Genomic DNA, 20,400 nt, shown 5'->3' on the forward strand with positions numbered 1-20,400 from the left:
CACTTTATTTAGAATCTCTGATTTTCTGGCTAGCTTTTCATTTAACTTGTGTTTTTTGTTTGTTTTGTTTGTTTCTTTGTTTGTTTGTCTTCTTGTTAGGTATTTAAGGTAGATCAGAAACCTTTACAAAGATTCATGATACAGCATTTAAAAGCTTGTAGTTCACTGTAATCATCTTACTATGTTAAGAAAAAGATAGAGCACTATTAAAAGATCAGTCACATACATATGCAGGTTGTTCCCATCTTTTACCTTGCTGTCTTTGGAAGCAGTAGCACCACTCATTGTTAGATATCAAACTGTCCTTGTACGTGTCACAAGAATTGAAGAATGCCCTTGTGCATGGTTCATTCTTGTCAAGGTAAATACTTCCAAGTTCTGACTGGTCCAACAACAAGTCATAGTTCGTATCAAGCCTGTTAAACATCCAGCCAAGGGAGTCCTTGCAAATTGGCAAAATGCTGGTATCAAATCCTAGGAGGCAAAAAAATAAAAATAAATAAATAAATCAGATAACAGGAAAGACAAAGCATGTGCTGAGCTCAGCCGCCATACAAGAATGCTGTATCATGGAAATTGCTTCAGTGGTACATAGTTAGAGTACATAAGCAGTGCACGCTACTGAAATACTGTGTATAAATTATATGTCAGCTTTATTTAAAAAAATCATTAAATTAACCTGCTTAAAATTAATTTTACTATCAGTCTCAAAGCATTTAGAAATATGAGTCTTCTTGTCAAACATTATGCCTATAGCACGCATATTATGTACAGTAATAAATGATCCACTATGATTTTCTGGAAAATAATTATGTTGAGGAAATTTAGTGATATTATAAATCAGGAGAGTGGAGCGACACTTAAGTGGCTTGCAATGTGTACAGAACTAAGAAAAGAATGAATCCCAAGTAACTCACTGGACTCCACCTTTTTCTTCCTTTTATCTTTACCTGATGTACTGCACATCTCAGGAGACCATAGACAAGGTGACCAATAAGAGCTGCCTCCTGCCAGTATCAGATCTACTCAAACAGCTTGCATCTTCCTTAAATTGTTCCTTGGTAAATGGACCATGAGGAACAGGCTGAATTAATTATCCCTGTAGGCAGATCTCAGATCTCATGTCCTGCACCAACTGTAAAGTACAAGCAGACTTGCATATGGACATGGAAGGGAAATTCAGAAACTGCCAGGTCTCTCACACATGCAGATAAAAACTGCGTGTAAAAACACATTTTTTCCTGTTCATGTGCCACGGATCCTACCATGGGCTTATGGTGCATGTGGACAAGCAGTTGAATATATATCCTAATACAGAACAAGATTTAGTCCTTACTGAATACTACTCTACTAAAATACTGAATACTACTCTACTAGAATAACTTTCCAGCTAAAACTGAGCAGTTAAAAAATGAGATACATGATTATGAATTCCTAGCATCTACTACTGTTAAAATCAAGCCTGCTTTTCTTAGTTGTTGTTCTGAAGACAACGAAGAAATCTGGAAAATGGCCCTATTCCTAAAACAGGTCAAACTGTGTAACTCAGAAATTAGGTTTGGAAATCAATTGATTTTTCTTCATATATATACATCTGTGGAAATGGCCAGGCTATGGTAGAACAACCATTTATTTCAGAAAGGAAAATTCCCTGTGAAACTAAGACAACCACATAAACTCCCTGTCCCCAGGAATCTTAAATTAACGATGCCTTTTGCTTAAGTTAATCTTGCTCCCTGTTGCATTCATTATTATTTCTGCTTGACAAGAGGAAGAAAAAATCCCTTAAAGAATCCCTTCAGTATTGATCTTCTTGATGTGTTTACCACAATGTAAAAACACTGTCAAGCATTCAACCAAAGGACACTAAGACAAAATAAATTATTTTCTTGTGGATTATGAAGAGCGGAGACAGACAGGACCAGACTGAATGGATAAGGACATACTAGTGCATGTGTTTTTCAGCTTTATCTGTAAAAGACATCAAAATTATTTAACAAGTGTTTCTGGTTTGAAAAATCCTGGGAGGTTCCTCCACCTTAAAACATTTTTTCTAAGGATGAATGTTCAGTATAACATTATTTACCTCTAAGGCTCTGTTTCTGAAGGCCTCTTAACACTTCTCAGGTACTTCGCTTTCCTCTGCTAGTCATGCTTTCAGCTACAGATCCTCCACCTTGGATTCAGAAAGGGTTTGATATCAAACATACTCTTTCCTATCCTGCCTTTTGTGTACCTGTATGAAGGGAGGAATTATTGTTGTGCTCACAAAATTTTTCAGATTTTGGAATTCTGGCCAGCTCACCAAACTTTAAGACAAGTTGCGGAAAAAGAGCAACCATGAGGAGAAGACACAGATTTTTTTGAATAAATGGAAGGTAGAATGGAAGGTAAGACACAAGCCACTTCAAACGTGCATTCAGGGATGGATCTTGTGGATGAAAGTAGATAATTGTGCAGAAGAGTTTATCAGCATGTGGAATTTTAAGTGTGGGTTTACGGAAAGAGGTAGCACTTTCTTGCTTGAGATGCAGTATTTGTGGTCCTTGTTGGAAATGCTCAAATCCTTAAGTATCTTGTCTTCTAGGATACTAGAAGCTGGTGTTATATGTTTAATAAATTCTTCTAAGGAAAACAACAACAAACGAACACTCTGCTTACTGCTTATTTTATGTCTATTTGTCTGGTTCAAATTTTGCCCTAAGAAGAATACATTGATCAGAAGCACAGTGAAGGACCATTGAACATTTCAAACGTTTCATGCAACACTAAATTATAGTTGGAATGATATTATATGTCTGCAAAATAGTTTATTCGTGACTTTTTTCTTGATTTCCTAAATTAGCATTATCTCCTGATTTAAATTCATTTTCTATTCTCATTCCTCAAAATTTTCTCATTTCTACATAGGTTTTAGATTTTAACAAAGTGTCTAGTAGTGATGTCTCACTGGATTTACAACAAAATTTCATACAACAACCTTCTTGTGTTAGTTCGAAGTCTGAAAAATAAAGTTTACTCATATTAAAGCTCTGATAACCTATCTATTAAATAGCATCATGTACTGGAAAAAAGCATTGTGGTTTACAGGGTCTAGCTTTCTACCAGATAACTGTATCATGTAATCACTTCAAAAACTAATCATACTTTACCTTGAAAGTAGTGTTTTGGTTTTTTTAGTTGAAAGTTGTTCTTTTTAAATTCTTTCTCTTCTGTGGTATTTACAAACTGTAGTATTTAGTGTTTTAAATAGAGAAAATAGCATCTCTGCTTTTATTTTGCAAAGTGAAACAAGGCAAACTTTCTTGACCATCAATCACTGCAGTGTAGTGAAGGAAGTCTGAAATCTAGGTCGAATATTATTTTAGGTGAAATAAATAAAAATTGATAAAGTACTTCAGAGGTAGGCCTGGCACGTGTTGACAGAGAAAAAATGACCCTCGTTTGACTTAAAATGGCATTGTCCACCTACTCCAGAATGGTGAAAACACATAAAGGTCATTATCCTGAGTTCCATGTTCATAGTACCAACTGTTAAGAGATTACTGTGTTGAAGTCAAATTTTTGGTTCAACCTTTAAGAACCTTTAAGTAATTGGCCAAACTTAGGATAATCAGTAATGACTTTCTTCCTCAACTATAATATTGAGAAATTAATACACCTCTCACTCTTGAAGGTGATATACTTGAGAAAAAGAGTTAGCAGAGCTCTTAAATACATATCTAGAGCTAAACATCTGCTGACATGTTTTGACACTGTTTCCTTCCAGTACCTAAACAGGGCCTACAAGAAAGCAGAAGAGGGACTCTTTGTCAGGGACTGCACTGATAGGACAAGGAGTGATGGTTTTAAACTAAAAGAGAGTAGATTTAGATTAGATATTAGGAAGACATTCTTTACTGTGAGGGTGGTGAGGCACTAGAACTGGTTGCCCAGAGAAGCTGTGGACTCCCCACCCTTGGAGGTGCTCAAGGCCAGGTTGGCTGGGGCTTTGAGCAACCTGGTCTGGTGGGAGATGTCCCTGCCCTTGGCAGTGGGGGTGGAATTAGATGATCTTTAAGGTCCCTTCCAACCCAAACCATTCTATGATTCTATGACATGAGAGACAATATCATCAGGTGACCCAGAACTCAGAAATTAATTGCCCCAAATCATAGACAACATATATTATCACTTGAGAGCCAACTAGAATGTTCTTATGCATTTTTCACAGTTGTGACACAAAACAAAATGAAGAAAGTAAAGGGGAAGAATTAATACAGTAAAAGGATAACAGTTCATTCCTGCTGATGTTAAGTATCATGACATCACACTGAGGAGAGCAAAATTGCTGCTCAGATATCTGAATTAGGGGAAAGATTTTTTTCTCTCTCATTTTAACCGCTTATGTGAAATCTATTTCCATATATGCTAATGAAGTGGGCTTTTATGCAGCTATTTCTGAACATTGTCGAAAGTCAGTGAAAGTGAATAGAAGAAGTATTAAGGGTTTAGCTGAATTTCACCTAATGCATATACTGCAAGAGAACTTGATTTAGAAAATGTGAAGTACCAGCATAAGCTTCCTTCCTCAGCCAAAACAATCCCAAGGGAAATATTATTGAGAAACGCACCCCTCATCCATGGCTTCCATATTAGCATTCAAAACATTACATCAAAAGGAACAGAGAGAAATGCTCCTATGTTTTTGATTATTTTTCAGCGGAGAATTTCAACTTAGTAAACATAATATGCTTTTCAAGGTAAAAATATTGTTTGCCTGGTTATTACACTCATAAGTAATAAATCTTTGCGTACATTGAGGAAGATAGCTTTTGTCACTGTTTATGTGGAAATTGAAATAGCATATATACATATGGTTCACACACTGCTTTATATAAAAGTTGTTTATACATACCAAGAGAAGTAAACAGTGTGATTCTTTCTGCTATCAGCTCACTGTAGAGCATAATGAAAGGCACTGACAAATCACATGTAAATAAACACACGTGTACTCTATGCTAGAGTGCAAACTGCCATCTAGATCATGGCCTTTACTTGTTCAGCTTGCAAGCTGCATAGCAAAAAGGTCTTGCACTTGTGATGGATTTGTCTACCATCTTGGTTATTAGAAAACTTTCAGTTAACAAAATCTCACAGCTGAGGCCTACAGTGCAAAAGCTGGGAAAAGCTTTTCTTTCCCAATGTAGTTTTATCAGGACAGACTAGAGCTAGAAGGACTAACTTTGGGGACGATTAAGCAGATGTGAATGCTTTCTGTCACATTTGCTGCTCACTAAAATGCTGATCTAGCTGAGAGTCATCTGGCTCCATACTAGCCCAAGAGATAGCATCAGGCATAGTACTCTGTCACCTGTCTACTCACTGTGATTACACAGATAGGAGTAGAGCAAGGATTAATGCAAGACATGGGGAAAGTACCAAAGGTCTTATGATATGCCTAGGGAAATTGACTCTCATTTTGCATCGAATTGTGGATGGGAAAGAAATAGAGCACAGCTGCAAAGTCCCTTAAACATTTGCAAAAGGTTGCATCCTGAAGCCTCTCCTTCTCTGGGTGGGGGGGGGGGTGTTACCATTTGTAACAGGTTGACAGCATGGATTAAATGTATTCTGTGGAACATCATATCAGACGGGCCATTTTATTAATGAAGTGATTGTTAAGGAAAAGATACTTGAGGAGGGAGAATTAAAATAAAATGCTAAAATAAGCATCTATGGATGTTTCATTGTGTACAGGGATAATCCTGTACAAAAGACTGAGTTGAAATAAAATGTCAGCCAACAATACAAATTTAGTTCATTCAAATTCTTAATTTTAGGTGAAGGTGGATTAATTTAAAATTCCTGCTCATATGTACTTCTGAGTATGCTAACCTGAAAATTCAGATAGTCACTAGAAGAACCTATTCCTTCCAGAAAAGGTGATGCAGTTCAGATAGTATGATTCAGTCTGCCAGCCTGTAGAACTTTCCAGTAGGGGATATTGGACATTGTCTGAGATAATCTCTGAAAGAAGCCAAATTCTCAGTAAGTCAGGATTTTCAAGACATCAAAAGTGATGTTTAAAACTATAATCTTTTTATCTCTTAAAACTATACAGTGACTGTATGGGAGACTACAGAGAGCAGTAAGCAGTAGTTTACTGTTCTGTTTACCAGTTCTGTCTGTACATTGGGGTTTCTATATATGCTTCAGTAAAGACAACCAGGGAAATTTAATTTATCTCTGCATAATGACAGCTGTGTCATGTCTCTTCTTCAATGAGGAACTTCAGATAGTCAGAACAAAGTAAAAACCTCCAAGTAATATCTGAAATTATTGATTTTATTTTCACTTTTCTCTACAAAATTAGTCTTTTCTTGCTTTGAGCTTATAAGGATATTTGACAATTCCAGTGTAATAGTATCTCTCCATACTAATTTTAGACGAGCCATTTGCAAGTAATTTTCTTTCAGACTTATATTTTTTCTGTTATTTACAAAAGTATTAGTGTATTTGAATCCAAATAATCATACTATTACCAAGCCATAAGAAGATACCCTATTATCAGTAGCCTCTGGTCCTTCATCTCTTAACACAAGGAACACAAGTATTCTTCAGAAATAGACTGCCTGTTAACTGAAATACTTATGGGACTATGGTATTTTTGTGCTTTGCATTTGATGGATTAATTCCCTAGAGTTTTATCACACAAAATTAGTACAGAAATACAGTAATTATTTTAAATCTTTATATAGACGAGTAAAATCTCACCTATTTTTTCAACTCTATTTTCTCATCCACAAGGGAATAATAATGGGGGTACTATTGTAGAATGGGGGTAAAGTGTTCTTTTCCCTTTTGTGTCATCTAGTTAGACCATAAATGGGTTGAGGACAAGATTTAAGGTTTTATATAGCATTTATAATAATGATCCTTCTAGAGACATACAATCAGAATACACCTGAGCACAAAAGGGATTTTGGAAATAAAATGCTATTAATTATTAGAAATATAATAGTTTGCATAACTAGTAAGATTCAGACAAAAAAAAATGTGTCAGTCAAAAAAACCTGTGTAACTTGGTAAAAACACAACAATGTAGGCACCTTATATTTTTAACTTGATATCAGAATATTGATGCCTCTAAAAGAACATCAACTTAAATACTATTGTTTGGGCTGTTTAGAAATACCAACCATGATTGTAACCATAAATGTGGAGCATTTAATAGGTGAAACAACTCTGAACTGTACTAGCAAGGCACAATCAACTTTCACCATATCTACCTTGGGCAGAAGGACTGAGTCTTTTAATAAATACTGTTCCAAGTGCCACCAGAGAGACTGAAAAAGGAAGAAAAATAAATGCAAACAGACAACCAGAAAGGATGTCACAAATTGCTTTTTAAAATGCAGAATGGTTTCTCAGCAAGGAAGGAACTATGACAAGAATAAAAGGCAGCCTGGAAGAAAGGGTGCCATGACAGATTTTTAACTTCCCAATGGGAACAAACAAGTCCAGGGTTCTGTTGGAATGATTAGGACTTTGAATGGGGAAGTTGCATTCAGGTATCTTTTCGTTGTAGCTATTCCTCTGTGTAGTTCTTTAAGATTCATATGCTAATACATAATTAAGAAGTTCTTTGCATTTGCTTCTAGACCAAGCTGTCACACAACCCTAAAAGAGGGGGCGGACTCTGTTTAATCTTGATGCACTTAGAAATTAAGACGCCTGGTGTTATGGACCCACTAAGACTTTGGAGACCAACTTTTGAGGGACCAACTTTTTTTAGGGATACTCCTTCAGAGTTAGCTCTTGACAAACAACTGTAAGAATTTATTAATGGTATTAGAAAGGATATTACCATGCTGAATGATTATCATTCTTTTTCATTTTTAGTTTGTGTTTTTACAGGGACATAGAGATCCAGTATTTTCTTCTAAACCACAGGAATGTTGTTAATTACAGTATCTTTTGCTGCCTCAAAATGAGGAGCTTTCAAGGTCAGAAATGTACAGAAAACAGAAAAAATACAGAGTTGCATTAACCAAATCAGTTTTTAAACAGTTTTTATATCCCTAAATCCAAAAAGGTAATACCAATTGAAATACCAATATTTTACCATGAAATACTGATTGTATATTCATTCAATCCCTTTCTGTCTACAGAAGGACTGTCAGTTTGCCAGTTTGTCAGTTTGTCAGTCAGTAGACTGTCAAATTAATTAGATCAAGTAAGTACTGGCCAACTATAAAACTGAATAAATATCAAGAAAATAGGATCATTTATATTTGAAAACATTTGTTTCACAATTAGATATAAGCAATTTGAGTAACTGATTGTAGTACTGAAAAACTACACTCTGAATAGTCATTGTTCAAATGTCTTTGTGAAACTCTGCAATTTTGTCCAAAAGAAGAAAATATTAGGCAATCTGAACACCTAACATGAAAGCATTTTCTTAAATTTGATTTGGCTCATTTTAGTAAAAAGAAAACAAACATGCTAAAGCCTATCATCACAACTCCACATTTCCAACCTAGCATTCCTATAACAATTAGCAAACTTCTCAACATTCTTATAACAATGCTATCTCTGTTTTAAGGTTGATGAGGTATAATTCCTCAAAACAGAAAGCCAAATTTAAAACCAGCTTTGTCTTGAATTAATATTTTGTACTACATTCTAGATATTTGTGATTGATTTCTGGTACCATGTTACAAGTGTCAGTCAAACATTTCTGACAGTACCATGTTCACAGGGAGTTTAAATACTGTAGTGCAACACAAACAGACTTTTCCACACCTTTTACTTCCTTACCTGTCAAATAAAAAGAGCCCTGAAAAGACTATTCTTAGCCATCCAAATCAACCATTTTTGCCTCTCAAAAAATTGGTAGGGTGGGATCCAGTCTAAATCGTTCCTGAATTTCAGTTACCTGTAAACCATGTGTGAATTCTTTAAAATGTCAAAGGAGAAAAATTCATGACTATGAAGGCTTCCCAAAAGGAAATTCTGAAAACTGGGCCAGAAACTTTTTTTTCCCTCAATTGCAATAATTGTATTTGAAGATAAGATCCTCTTCTAAAGGCTTTTAATGGCAAATAAATCTCTCTACCTGCCTTAGAAAGATTCCTTTATAAGATCAAGTCAGGTAGGAAAGATCCCCACAGACACTAACGTTTTGAATTGGATCATAATATTTGCTACAGAAGTGAATACTCACAGACTTCCCAGACCAAAGTTTTATGCAATTGACCAACCTATGTTAAACACACCCAGGTATCTCACAACTGCTTTGATCTACATAATCCAAGCACATGGTTATTATTTTCTGCATTGAACATAATATTCTTTGTTCATAAACATGAACATTTAGGATGTACTAGACATAAAATCTATATTAGGTAAAAAATATTCAATCTTCCAAACTTCACTGTTTTATTCTGTGACCACTTAAGTTTGAAAACAAACCAACCAGCCTGAACATACAACAGATTCCTACGTCAAAAACTTCACAAGGTCCAAAAATGTAAAGGACTCATACTTTTAGAGTCACACCTATTAAAAGTCTTAGATCTTTAGTCTAAATACAGTCCATAATTTTGATTATAAAATAAAAATTAGCAAACAAATTATAAAACAAATGTGAGTATAAAATGTACAGGTACATAAAAGTACTCGATGCTAGAGCTGAGCTTTAACTGAGTGATGAGCTAACATTAGCTATATTATTAGATACTTTTTTTTTTTTATTGTTACCACACAGTAAAAGCTTATTTAATGAGCTTTACAGTTTGTATTTCTGTTGATTTCATTACTGGATGAGAAGAACAACACATGGCAGTTATGTGCACCATCCAGAACATAAACTGGAAATATATTTTCTTAATATGTTTTTCTCAAGATCAAGAAAAAGTAACATCCCTATACTACCACCTAACATTCTTGCATTACCACCATACTTCAGAAAGAGTTTTTTCTCAGTGGTAAGAGAAGTAATTCCCAGATAAGACAGAATCATCTTTAATTAGTTGTGTTTTACAGAATTATAATTTTATCATGAAAAAAATCACAAAAAGAAATGATGACTCCAATTAAAACAAATAAATAAACTGGGGGGGGGGGGGGGGGGGGGGGCTGGCTACGAATAGCAATCAGGCAAAAGCTAAAATGTCTCAAACACTTAAAATGTTAATAATGAAGGAATTAAAGTAATCAGCCAGTGGTGGCCAAGTTCTGTGAAATTTGTTCTCTGGAGGAATTCATAGTTTGCTCTTCATATGAACGTAAGGTAGAGTTTTAAGACTTACAAAATCTAATTTGACTCTCCTCCAGAGTAGGTTGTCGCTCTTAAAACTAATATTGCACATTTTAAATAAATTTGCTATTTTAAACAAATTTGATAACTATATTTTAAAACTTTAAAAAACCTTTCAAAAACTTTACTGTTTTCTACAACGAAAAGTCTGTTTACATATTTGTGATATTTAAAAAACAATTATTCCCCCTACTGTTTCAAATTCATTAGTACTCCTTAGTCTTTTCCAATACGAAGTACATCTTTGAAAATTGCTTTTTACATACAAGCTTCCTTTTCATGTGTTTTTCTGTACGAGTACTTATAGTGACATCAACTAGCAATCATGGGTCACACATAATTAGAGCTCCTATATTATTTCTCATGGCTAGCCATTCTGCAACTCCCTTTTCTCTATGAAAAAGTTGCTCAAAACCCCTACTTGTTTCTTTTCTTTTTTCTAATTATCAAGCTAATTATTTAGCTAATTATCAAGCACATATCTACTGTCACTTTTCACAGAATCACAGAATCATCTAGGTTGGAAGAGACCTCCAAGATCACCGAGTCCAACCTCTGACCTAACACTAACAAGTCCTCCAATAAACCATATCACTAAGCTCTACATCTAAACGTCTTTTAAAGACTTCCAGTGATGGTGACTCAACCAATTCCCTGGGCAGCCTATTCCAATGCCTAACAACCCTTTCAGTAAAGAAATTCCTCCTAATATCCAACCTGAACCTCCCCTGGCAAAACTTTAGCCCATTCCCCCTCATTTTCTCACATACATAAAGGTTTAAATGATAGCTTTGTGACTGGTAGCTGCCACATATTTTCTATGAGTAAAAGTCTTGCCAAACAGCTTTGAAAGTTTAAAGTTAACATCATATATCCTTACTAAGCCATATGGGTTTGCTTCATAAATACAAAATTAACCTTAGGAAAGCACAAAGGTATGGCCTCTTTAAAACACACATAGGTAAGGCAAGTATTAGCAACAGAAATACAGAAGTATGGAAAAGTTTCAAAGGGATCACCAAATAACATAAGTAGAAATCACTTACTGGTTCTTTCAGGCCTCTGAATAATCCTAGTCTTCTTATTCTGAATTCCACTTTCATGAAGCGCCTTAAACCAGTCTCTCAACCTGTTTGCAACCTCCCTGAATTCGAGGTCACTGCATACTGGAAAACAAAATGCAAAATGTTAAATGCTTTTCCCCTGAGTGCCAAATACAACTTTTCAAATTATGCTTCAAGAACGTAGCACATGTAAAATAATATAAACATGTTTGTTCCACAGCTTGCTTTCCTTCATAAAATTTACTTTCATTACTTAGCTAGGCCTTCAAAGCCCAATTGGGGTCCTCAAAAATAAAATTATGATGTATAATGCAATTATACATCAATATCATCAACAATATATAAAATAACAATATCCCTTTCAAACTACTGCAAACAACTAGTTCTAATACAGATATTTTCACATCCTGCTGTAGTGGGATGTAGAGGTTGCATGACAGAGTCCCAGGACAGAGGTTCATTGTTATGTTTATTGAGGCAATAGTACAGTCAGCCCTACCAAAACACATTGGAGATTTAGACAGATAATGCAGGAACACCCCACTTGATTCCCTACACTGGAGTGTGAAAAGAGGAAACAGGGTTGACAGATACGGTCCTTCAAAAGTGTACTGAAAGCTTATTTGATTGAACACAGTTTTGCGAGCCAAGGATCATGAGCACATAACTATAACAGGCAACAGTGCGACACATTGGTGATCAAAAGGATGGCTTTGACCAGAAACAGCAAAGGCAGAAAAAGCACACAAAATTGAAGAGGCTATCTGTAGCATCAAGAGCTACAGACAGGTAACAGACTGGCTGAAGTGTTGTACAGTACTGGTAGTTAGTACTGCGGCCAGCAGAAGAGACATGTAGTAGAGCTGTGCAGACACAAAGCCTACTAAGCTGCTCGAGAAGATGGCAAAGAAAAGGTGTGCTTGGAAATATCCATTCCAGAAATCTGTTTTCCCATTTCAGGTGTTTGAGAGAAGCTGGGAGAAGGTGAGAGAAGTAATAGAACCTGGAAGACTGCAAAAGCAGCAGGAAGGCAACTAGCAAAAAGGCATTGGATGAATTGCTTCCCTAGGTAACAAAATACCTCCACCAACTTTTGGCAACAGGTGTAGTTTCCAAATGATATCAGCATAAAACTGCTCCAGGGGAGGTTCAGACTTGGACATTGGGAAAAATGTTTTTACTGTGAGTGTGCTCAAACAGTGGAACAGGCTTCCCAGTGAGGTGGTTGATGCCCCATGCCTGTCAGTGTTCAGAGGCATTTGGACAGTGCCCTTAGTAACGTCTTAATCTTTGGTTGGCCCTTAAGTGGTCAGGCAGTTGGACTAGATTATTTTTGAAGGTCCCTTCTAACTGAAATATTCTATTCTATAGTCCATATTCTAAAACAGGATCATTTTCCGAGTCTGCTAGTAACTGACTAAGCTACAACCTGAGAAGCTTGTAACCTAAGGCAGCAAAGCTTCACAGCAATGTTCTTGAAAATAAATCTCTAGTTCAACTTGCTTTACCTTTATTATGTAGCAATCTATAATGTTTGGTGATATTGCCTTCAGCACACTTTATTAAATCAAACACTGTGAAACACCTATTTTTATTTGAGTAAGATTGAAACATGTCATTATGTCAACAACTGTCAATGCCTTTAAAACAGCAGGCATCCCTGCACTTGTTTATTCATCCTTTGCTTAAAACATCTCTCTTAGGACTTTGATTCTCTCCATGAAAGACTTAGGTGGAATATATACATACATTTGCATATATTATGAACAAACTGACATTTTATTTAAACCCATATTGTGCTTTTTTCTTGTGTACTGGAACCATTTTTTTTTCTTCAGATAATTCAATAGAGAACTGAGAAAAAAATTGTTAACGACCCACAGGCATATATATTCAAAACTGTCATACTGTGACAACCAGATGAAAGTGGTCTCCCGAGCCAAGACTCCACATCATAATTCAAACTCATGGGACTTCTACACTTGCTACAACAACGACACCTTCCCTTACCACTCTTGCACCAGCTGACAGGCTAGCATAAAGAATCTGACATTAACTTGGAACACCCTGCCCCTTTTTAATTTCCCCTCTCATTACAGCAGAAATAGCATAATGTTGTTTTCTCCTCTAACTACCCTCCCTGGGTTTAACAGAAAGACTTTTACAATTGAATCAAAGGGTTTGGAATAAAGCATAATCATTAGGGGTATCTAGCCTGCTATTTAACCACTTCCATTTATCTACTCTGCACAATGCTGTGTAACAATACCACAAGTCCCAGAAACAGCACAGCTACATTAGTGTGGTGCACTGACCTGGCTCTTTTCATCTTCGTCTAACTTGTCCATGTGCAGTGCTGTGTTGATTAACCTCTGATTCTGAGTTGTCCTACTCAGAGGCAGCATATGAGCATGTTTCTCAGAACTCTCTCTCACACACACGCACACACATATATGCATATAAGAGCACATGAGGGAGTGCCAGCTATAAGTAAAGCTCAGATTGAACAATATTAACAGAAAGTAGCACATGACAATTGCATGATGGAGATAATGTATGAATCCTCCATTTTGCAGAACCAGATACATAAGACATACTGAAGATAATCATCTCCTAAACTCATTAAGCACTAATAAAAGCAAAGAGTGTTTCTTTAATGACTATGTATAAGAATAAGATATGGCTTGCTGTTTCAACATCTGGTACTAGCCACTGCCACGTACAATATGACCTAAAATGTAATTTTCTGTGCTCTTGTGAATTATATTCCTTTCAAAATGGAATGTACCTACAGCACATTTTGGGCATCACACACATCCCATATCAGATCTCAGATTAGGGGCATTCTTCCAACTTCAACTTCTAATAACCTTTTTTCCCAAACTTTGGTTGATGCTTTAAATTATGGTTTCTATATCAAAACAAAGATCGAGAAAACTATCGTATTTTTTGGTTAATTTTAATTATTTTGATAATTTTATCATGGGAATAGATCATCTTCAAAAATCAAGGCAATGCAAAACAAGTTGATTATAACTATCATTTGCCTATTTTACACCCCATAGCTACTCAAGTGCTGGAGTCAGCTCTCAACACAGCAGGTAATTACATTTACTGTATTACCAATTTAAATGCACAGTGAATTTTCAGTTCATGACACTTCTAATATGTCAAGTAAAAGCAGATGTCTTCTGTATGTGAAATATACATGAGAAATGCAGCAGAATTACACTGATCTGCACACTTAATAATTTACATGGACAAACAGTGTTCTCATCGATGAGTTAAATCATGGGTTTAGAACAACATCTAATATTTCAATATTTGAGTATCACTTTTTTTTTTTTTTATCAAAGAACATTCATTTCATTTACTAACATCCCAGAAGAAGATTTAAATAGTAGAACCAGCCAGCAAATTAGAATTTTTGCCATGAAAATTTCTATCAATCATTTCATTTCCAGGGGATGCTTAAAATATGTTGAAATTTTGAGTAAGTTAAATAACCACTAACCAATCATGCAATTTTACTTTGACTCGAGAGATTTTTTTTTCTTGTTCTTTTTTTCTTTTTTTTTTTTTTTGTTTTCCCTCCTTCCCCTCTCCCCTTTTCTCTACTTTGGAATTTTCCATTGAAAAATTAAATTTCAGATTTCAGTATACTTCCTGTTTTTCAGAACGCTTTTCAAGATCTAGCTATGCTAAGACTAAAATAGCAGCAGAAGAAAATTAAGAACGTATTTCTCATTTTATGATGCCTGTTAGGTGGTTTTGGTGGAATTACTTAAGGTTAATTCACTGTATCTGCCAGTATTCATTCACTTTTATGGTTACTCCTGCATATGATCCTCTCTAAATATTCTATTATGTTATATTTATTGAACCATTTCAGAAACATAAAACAATCTTATGAAAATAATTCCTATATATATATATGTATATATATAAGAATTGTATATATACGTATATATACATTAATAAATAAGAATCGTATATATATAAGAATTATTTTCATAAGATTGTTTTATGTTTCTGAAATGCTTTTCAATATTTATTTATATATGTATATATAAGAATTATTTTCATAAGATGTGTGTATATATATGTATATATGTAGTGCTTGCAGGGAAAAAAGGCCAATACTATCCTATAATGAGAATTAAAAGATTTTAAAAAAAAAAAAAAAAGAGAGACCTTATCAGAACATGATATTTTATACTGGAAAATGACGGAACAGAAAACAGATTTATATAAGTACGTAAGGAACACATAGAATCAATACAATCAGAACAGCCGAGGTTGGAAGGGACGTCAAAAGATCATTGGGTTCAGCACAGGGTATTAGTGGGGGGGAAACATCCTTAAAGTAGTACAGAAATGTCTACAGTTAGAGGTTACCATATCCGTTTGGGAGACAGGATATCAGCCATACATATACAGACAAACTGAAGATTCTTAATAATTTCTAAAATGACTTAACCACATTTCAAATTTTTGTTCCTGTTTTGACGTTCTTTGATTCTATAATTCTATGACATGTAAGAACCTTTCTGTGATACTGACATGTAAAAAGGAAAGTAGCAGCAAAATAATCTTTAAAATAGTAAAATAAAGAATTCCCACTGAGAAACAGATCAGTAAGGTTTTTTTCAGCTTTCCACAAACATTCAGATGAACGGACCTAAAAAACACTTCAGTCTAAGAAGTAGCTTTCTGAAAGTCATGAGAAGTGGCAAATAACACTGAGACATTATCACAGTTACAAACAAATATATATATATATATAATTTTTTTTCAGAGAAGCTGGGCTGCACAAAGTAACCCTGGGCTGTACAAACTAACTCTAAGCTATCCTTAGGTAAAATCTTTAGGTCACAAAAAAATCAGGTATAATTACTGAAAACATCTAAATTGGTTTTGATTTAGCTTGTCTCAGTACAGCACCAGCCACAAGGATGCTTGTGAATAAACATTGTACTCTCTAGCAAAGGCGATCAGCCTAATGCTCTGTTCACTAGAACGCTATTCACCAATGAAATGTGCTTGCTCAAGGTTATGCTATATTATGAAAAATTGTATTAATTAATGCACTTTAGAATATGTTTAGGGACTTTTCTTCCCAGTGATCAACTTGAAAAGATACATGTTGCTGAAAACATTGTATGCATTGATCTGTGCTGATTTAAAATAGGTCATGATGAAGTAATTCAGATCTATTCAGACTATTATTTCACCTGATAGACTAGGAGATGAATCTTTAATGGTGAAAGACAGACAGTAAAGGTCATAAAAGGTTAGACAGTAATCAAAAAATGCATATTAAATCACATGAATCCACTCAGGAACCTGCCAGGAAGTACTTCTGTTTTTGTCTAATGCCAATGTAAGGGATTCCTGCTATTACAATCAATTCTAGCAGCCATTAAGAGAATTAGTATGGGGTAAAATGAAGTCAGCTCAAAGGTTACTGGAGTCTCCTATCATGTGAAGTAATAAAAACTGACTGTCCTTTAAAAACAACTTACATGGCTATGCAAAAACATGACCAGATCTGAAAACTTGTAGGTACCCAATCCAGAAATGTCTTTCTTTATAATAAATATTATTTAAATATTAGGTGGAACCAACTGTTCAATTTGTTTTCACATACAGTAAATATTACAATTTGTGTTGGCATTTGAATATAATTTACTGATTGGAAGCAGAATATGTGAAAATGCTAATCAGTATATGTTCTTTCAGTGCCTTCAACTCAAGCTAATTGATGAAGAAGTAAAAATAGTGCTACTGAAAGCTATAAACACATGCAGAACATATTTTGGGACTAATGTAGTGAATTGAATTCTCTAACATATTTAAACCAGTTTTAAGCTTTCTGACATAACAGAAAATAAGGTAATTTAACAGTATACACTTTTTATATAGGTATACACACACATAAAATTATCTGTAATTCAACAAGTGTAAATCATTACTATGTTGACAAAAGCACATTAAAGAGCACATAAAAAGCACATAATTGCATTATGGAGTAATTTTTGTTAAATGAAGGGTCAAAACGTGATTTGGAAAAAAAAAAGTGATAAACACACCCCACACTATGTAGCATCATTCACAATAATGCAGGGCACCATGAGGTTGGAGACAGAACCTGTGTCTCTGTCTACTTTGGGAAGAGATACTTTCACCTACATTTTCAGCAGCAGACTTCAGTTCAAAATTAAAATCTAAGAACAGAAGGCCTGACAATTGTGAAGGAAGCTATAAAAACCTAAAGAAATTATTAAAATACAATTTAATGGTATTTTGAGTGTAAAACTGATCCACTGATCTATCTTCTGTGTCCCACAGCCAGAATTTTTCTTAAGTCTTTACATAACGGATCATACCATAACTCTCTTCTGCTCCCAAATCTGCTAATGGCCAGTTAGCCTGAAAATTACGATTTACTGACTGTAAAGTTTTAGCAGCCAATGGGATTAAGTTGTGGAAGAAAGATTAACCTTTGTTTCAGAGTGAGATATGAAGAACCTTGCCCTGAAAGAAGGCAGAATTCCAAGGCAGAATGTAGTACTTGGCTACCACATGATATGTTTGTGCTTACCACAACGCCATCAGGTGTTTCAAGGTACACATATCTACAATTGCAAAAGAAGTATCCCCAGCACATACAATCTCATGCATTCAGGCAGGACTATATTTAGAGATTCATGTACATAATAAAATAACAAAAAGTAAACTTACAGAGAACACATGGACAATGCAAAAAACAGGATAACATCAACACCCTCCTACAGCGAACTAGGAATTACTCCTACCTGAGATGGGCAATTTAACAAAGAGTGTGTACTAAAGCAAGACTTCTGATCATCCCAGCTTTCTCTGTGTCTTGGAATCATTACAGATGATCACAGAATAATTTAGGCTGGAATTGAACTCCAGAAGTCATTTAGCCATGCTAAAAGCAGGTCTAATTACACCAGGTTGCTTAGGGCAGTGTCCAGTCATTCGTGTCCTGTGATTATCGTGCCGTTCACATGAAGGTTCCTCACTATACAGAAGACTATCCCTCTTTAAAATCAACAATATACTACAATCTCATAACTCTAAACTGTTTTCTCCCAAAAGTACAAGAGCATTTTTTCCATGCTGTAACTTGGAGATCGCACCCAGCTGTCCAGGATTGCTAGACATCCAGATACTGGTTATAGCAGCAATTCCAATTCAATGGTGAGAATGCTTATTTAGAGCACTTCACAGCTGATGCTTAGAGAGCCTGATGCTCTTTCAATGCATTACCTACCATTCAGGTACTACTGTATGGCTGAACAGTAAATCTAATGCCCCTGAGATGCACTGATAAACTTCACATCCAGTAGTGCATATAAATGTATTTCTTTTCCAGAGAGCCCAGTGTGAAAATATGGTAACCCTAATACTGGCATTAGAATTCAGTGCTGCCTTTAAACACAGCATCTATTAAAGTAAACTGGAACATTATATAAAAGACACCTACCCAGAATTAGTGCTCTGTAAGGCTTCCATTCTGCACACGTTTGTGAATTTAACCCTAAGTAACTGATTCTTCAAACTGAAAATGCCAGGCTCCAGACTAAGGGTTAGTCCTCATCTGGGGACTCTGAACGTCTAAGAATACCAGAAGTAGGCCAATGGTCTAACAATTCCTGCAATAAATAGCAGCGTTTCTACCTCAGTATCATCTCTGTCACAAATGCAAAGCACAATTTATGGTAAAGATAAATGCGTTTGCCAAAACACAATATATTTGTCTGAAGGACAAAAAGCCCTTCAAGCTCATAACTAAAGGACGGGACAATCATTTAAGTTATCTTTTCACAGTCCCATGTGTAAAATCCGAACTTAAAAAAAAAAAAGTTGTAAATTGAAAAGCTTCATATATATATTTCCATTTCTATAAGCTGATGGAGTTTATTAGCCATCTGTTACCTCTAGGGCCTATGATTTTAGGAAGATACCTTGAAATTAATGAATAAAAGCATTCTGATTTCCTTACTATTTTACTAAACATAATGAATTTTCTACTTCAGTTAGTCTCTGTTATGAGATAATTAATATAAATGCTGTAGATACCATATCAGGGAACTGCAGCTGCTTATTCCTACTGTCTCAAATTAATGTTCCATACAGACATTCTGCGCATGATTAATGTTTCATAAAATTTAAAATGATTTCAATTAAATTACATTTTCAAAAAATAAAACTGATTTTCTTGTGTCCTCACAATTTTAAAGACTCCAGATTTAAATATAATGACCGCTTCTGAGTGCAGGAAAAATAGTAGTAACTACAAAATACAGAATTTATGCGCTAAAATACTATTTTCAACTTAAAATACGTAAACTTCCTAAAGCATTGTAATTAAATAAGATGATAGTAATTCCTTAATCTGTCAGAAGTATCCCAACTCTACTGTGTAATTTGTTAATTTATTTTCTAGAGGGCAGTCAATACATATGGCTTCCTTTGCTAACTACTACTAACCTTAAGTGTTGGTTATAATTTCTCATCATGCTCTGCTTTTTTGAGCAATTAATTTCTGAGGATTATATTGTTAATTTGTAAATTGCACACTTAGTAAGCTAGATAGCAAAAAAAAAAATAGCAAGGGGGCAGTCCACTATAATATGTTATCTTTCAAGATTTTTTCATGCCCATAACTTTTTTTGTATTCCTTTGAATCTAATATTTCATATAATATAAGATACCAAAAGTATCAAATAGGGATAGAACAGCAATCATTTTAGTGGTGAAAGCTTTCCAGCCAACCCATTCCCAAAGATGAGGTAGTTTTCCAAATTCATTTTCAAGGCTTCCTGAAAGCATTGTACAACATTGGTATAAAGTCAGGACATTTTCTTCCTTTCAAGATCAAGACTGACAGCGTCCCATAATTATCTCTTTTGTATTTGATACAAAGTTTTTCCAACCTTGTAGACAACAACAACAACAAAAAACAGATAATGCTCTATGTAAAGAAAACAAAAATAA

At 34.9% G+C, this 20,400-nt stretch overlaps 1 protein-coding gene across 5 annotated transcripts in view; it reads right to left on the reverse strand.

Annotated features, from left to right (window-relative positions):
• The window catches only part of SPOCK3 (SPARC (osteonectin), cwcv and kazal like domains proteoglycan 3), a 200,017-nt gene that overhangs the window by 10,491 nt on the left and 169,126 nt on the right, over positions 1 to 20,400 (reverse strand). For all 5 annotated transcript variants that reach the window (XM_066996139.1, XM_066996141.1, XM_066996137.1 and 2 more), the window contains 2 exons: positions 11,353 to 11,472; positions 253 to 474 (listed from right to left, as the gene is read on the reverse strand). In XM_066996139.1, coding sequence (XP_066852240.1) covers positions 253 to 474; positions 11,353 to 11,472 — 342 coding nt within the window. The remainder of the gene's footprint in view (positions 1 to 252; positions 475 to 11,352; positions 11,473 to 20,400) is intronic.

The sequence above is a fragment of the Anser cygnoides genome, chromosome 4 (genome assembly GCF_040182565.1).
Source record: "Anser cygnoides isolate HZ-2024a breed goose chromosome 4, Taihu_goose_T2T_genome, whole genome shotgun sequence".
Lineage (NCBI taxonomy): Eukaryota > Metazoa > Chordata > Aves > Anseriformes > Anatidae > Anser > Anser cygnoides.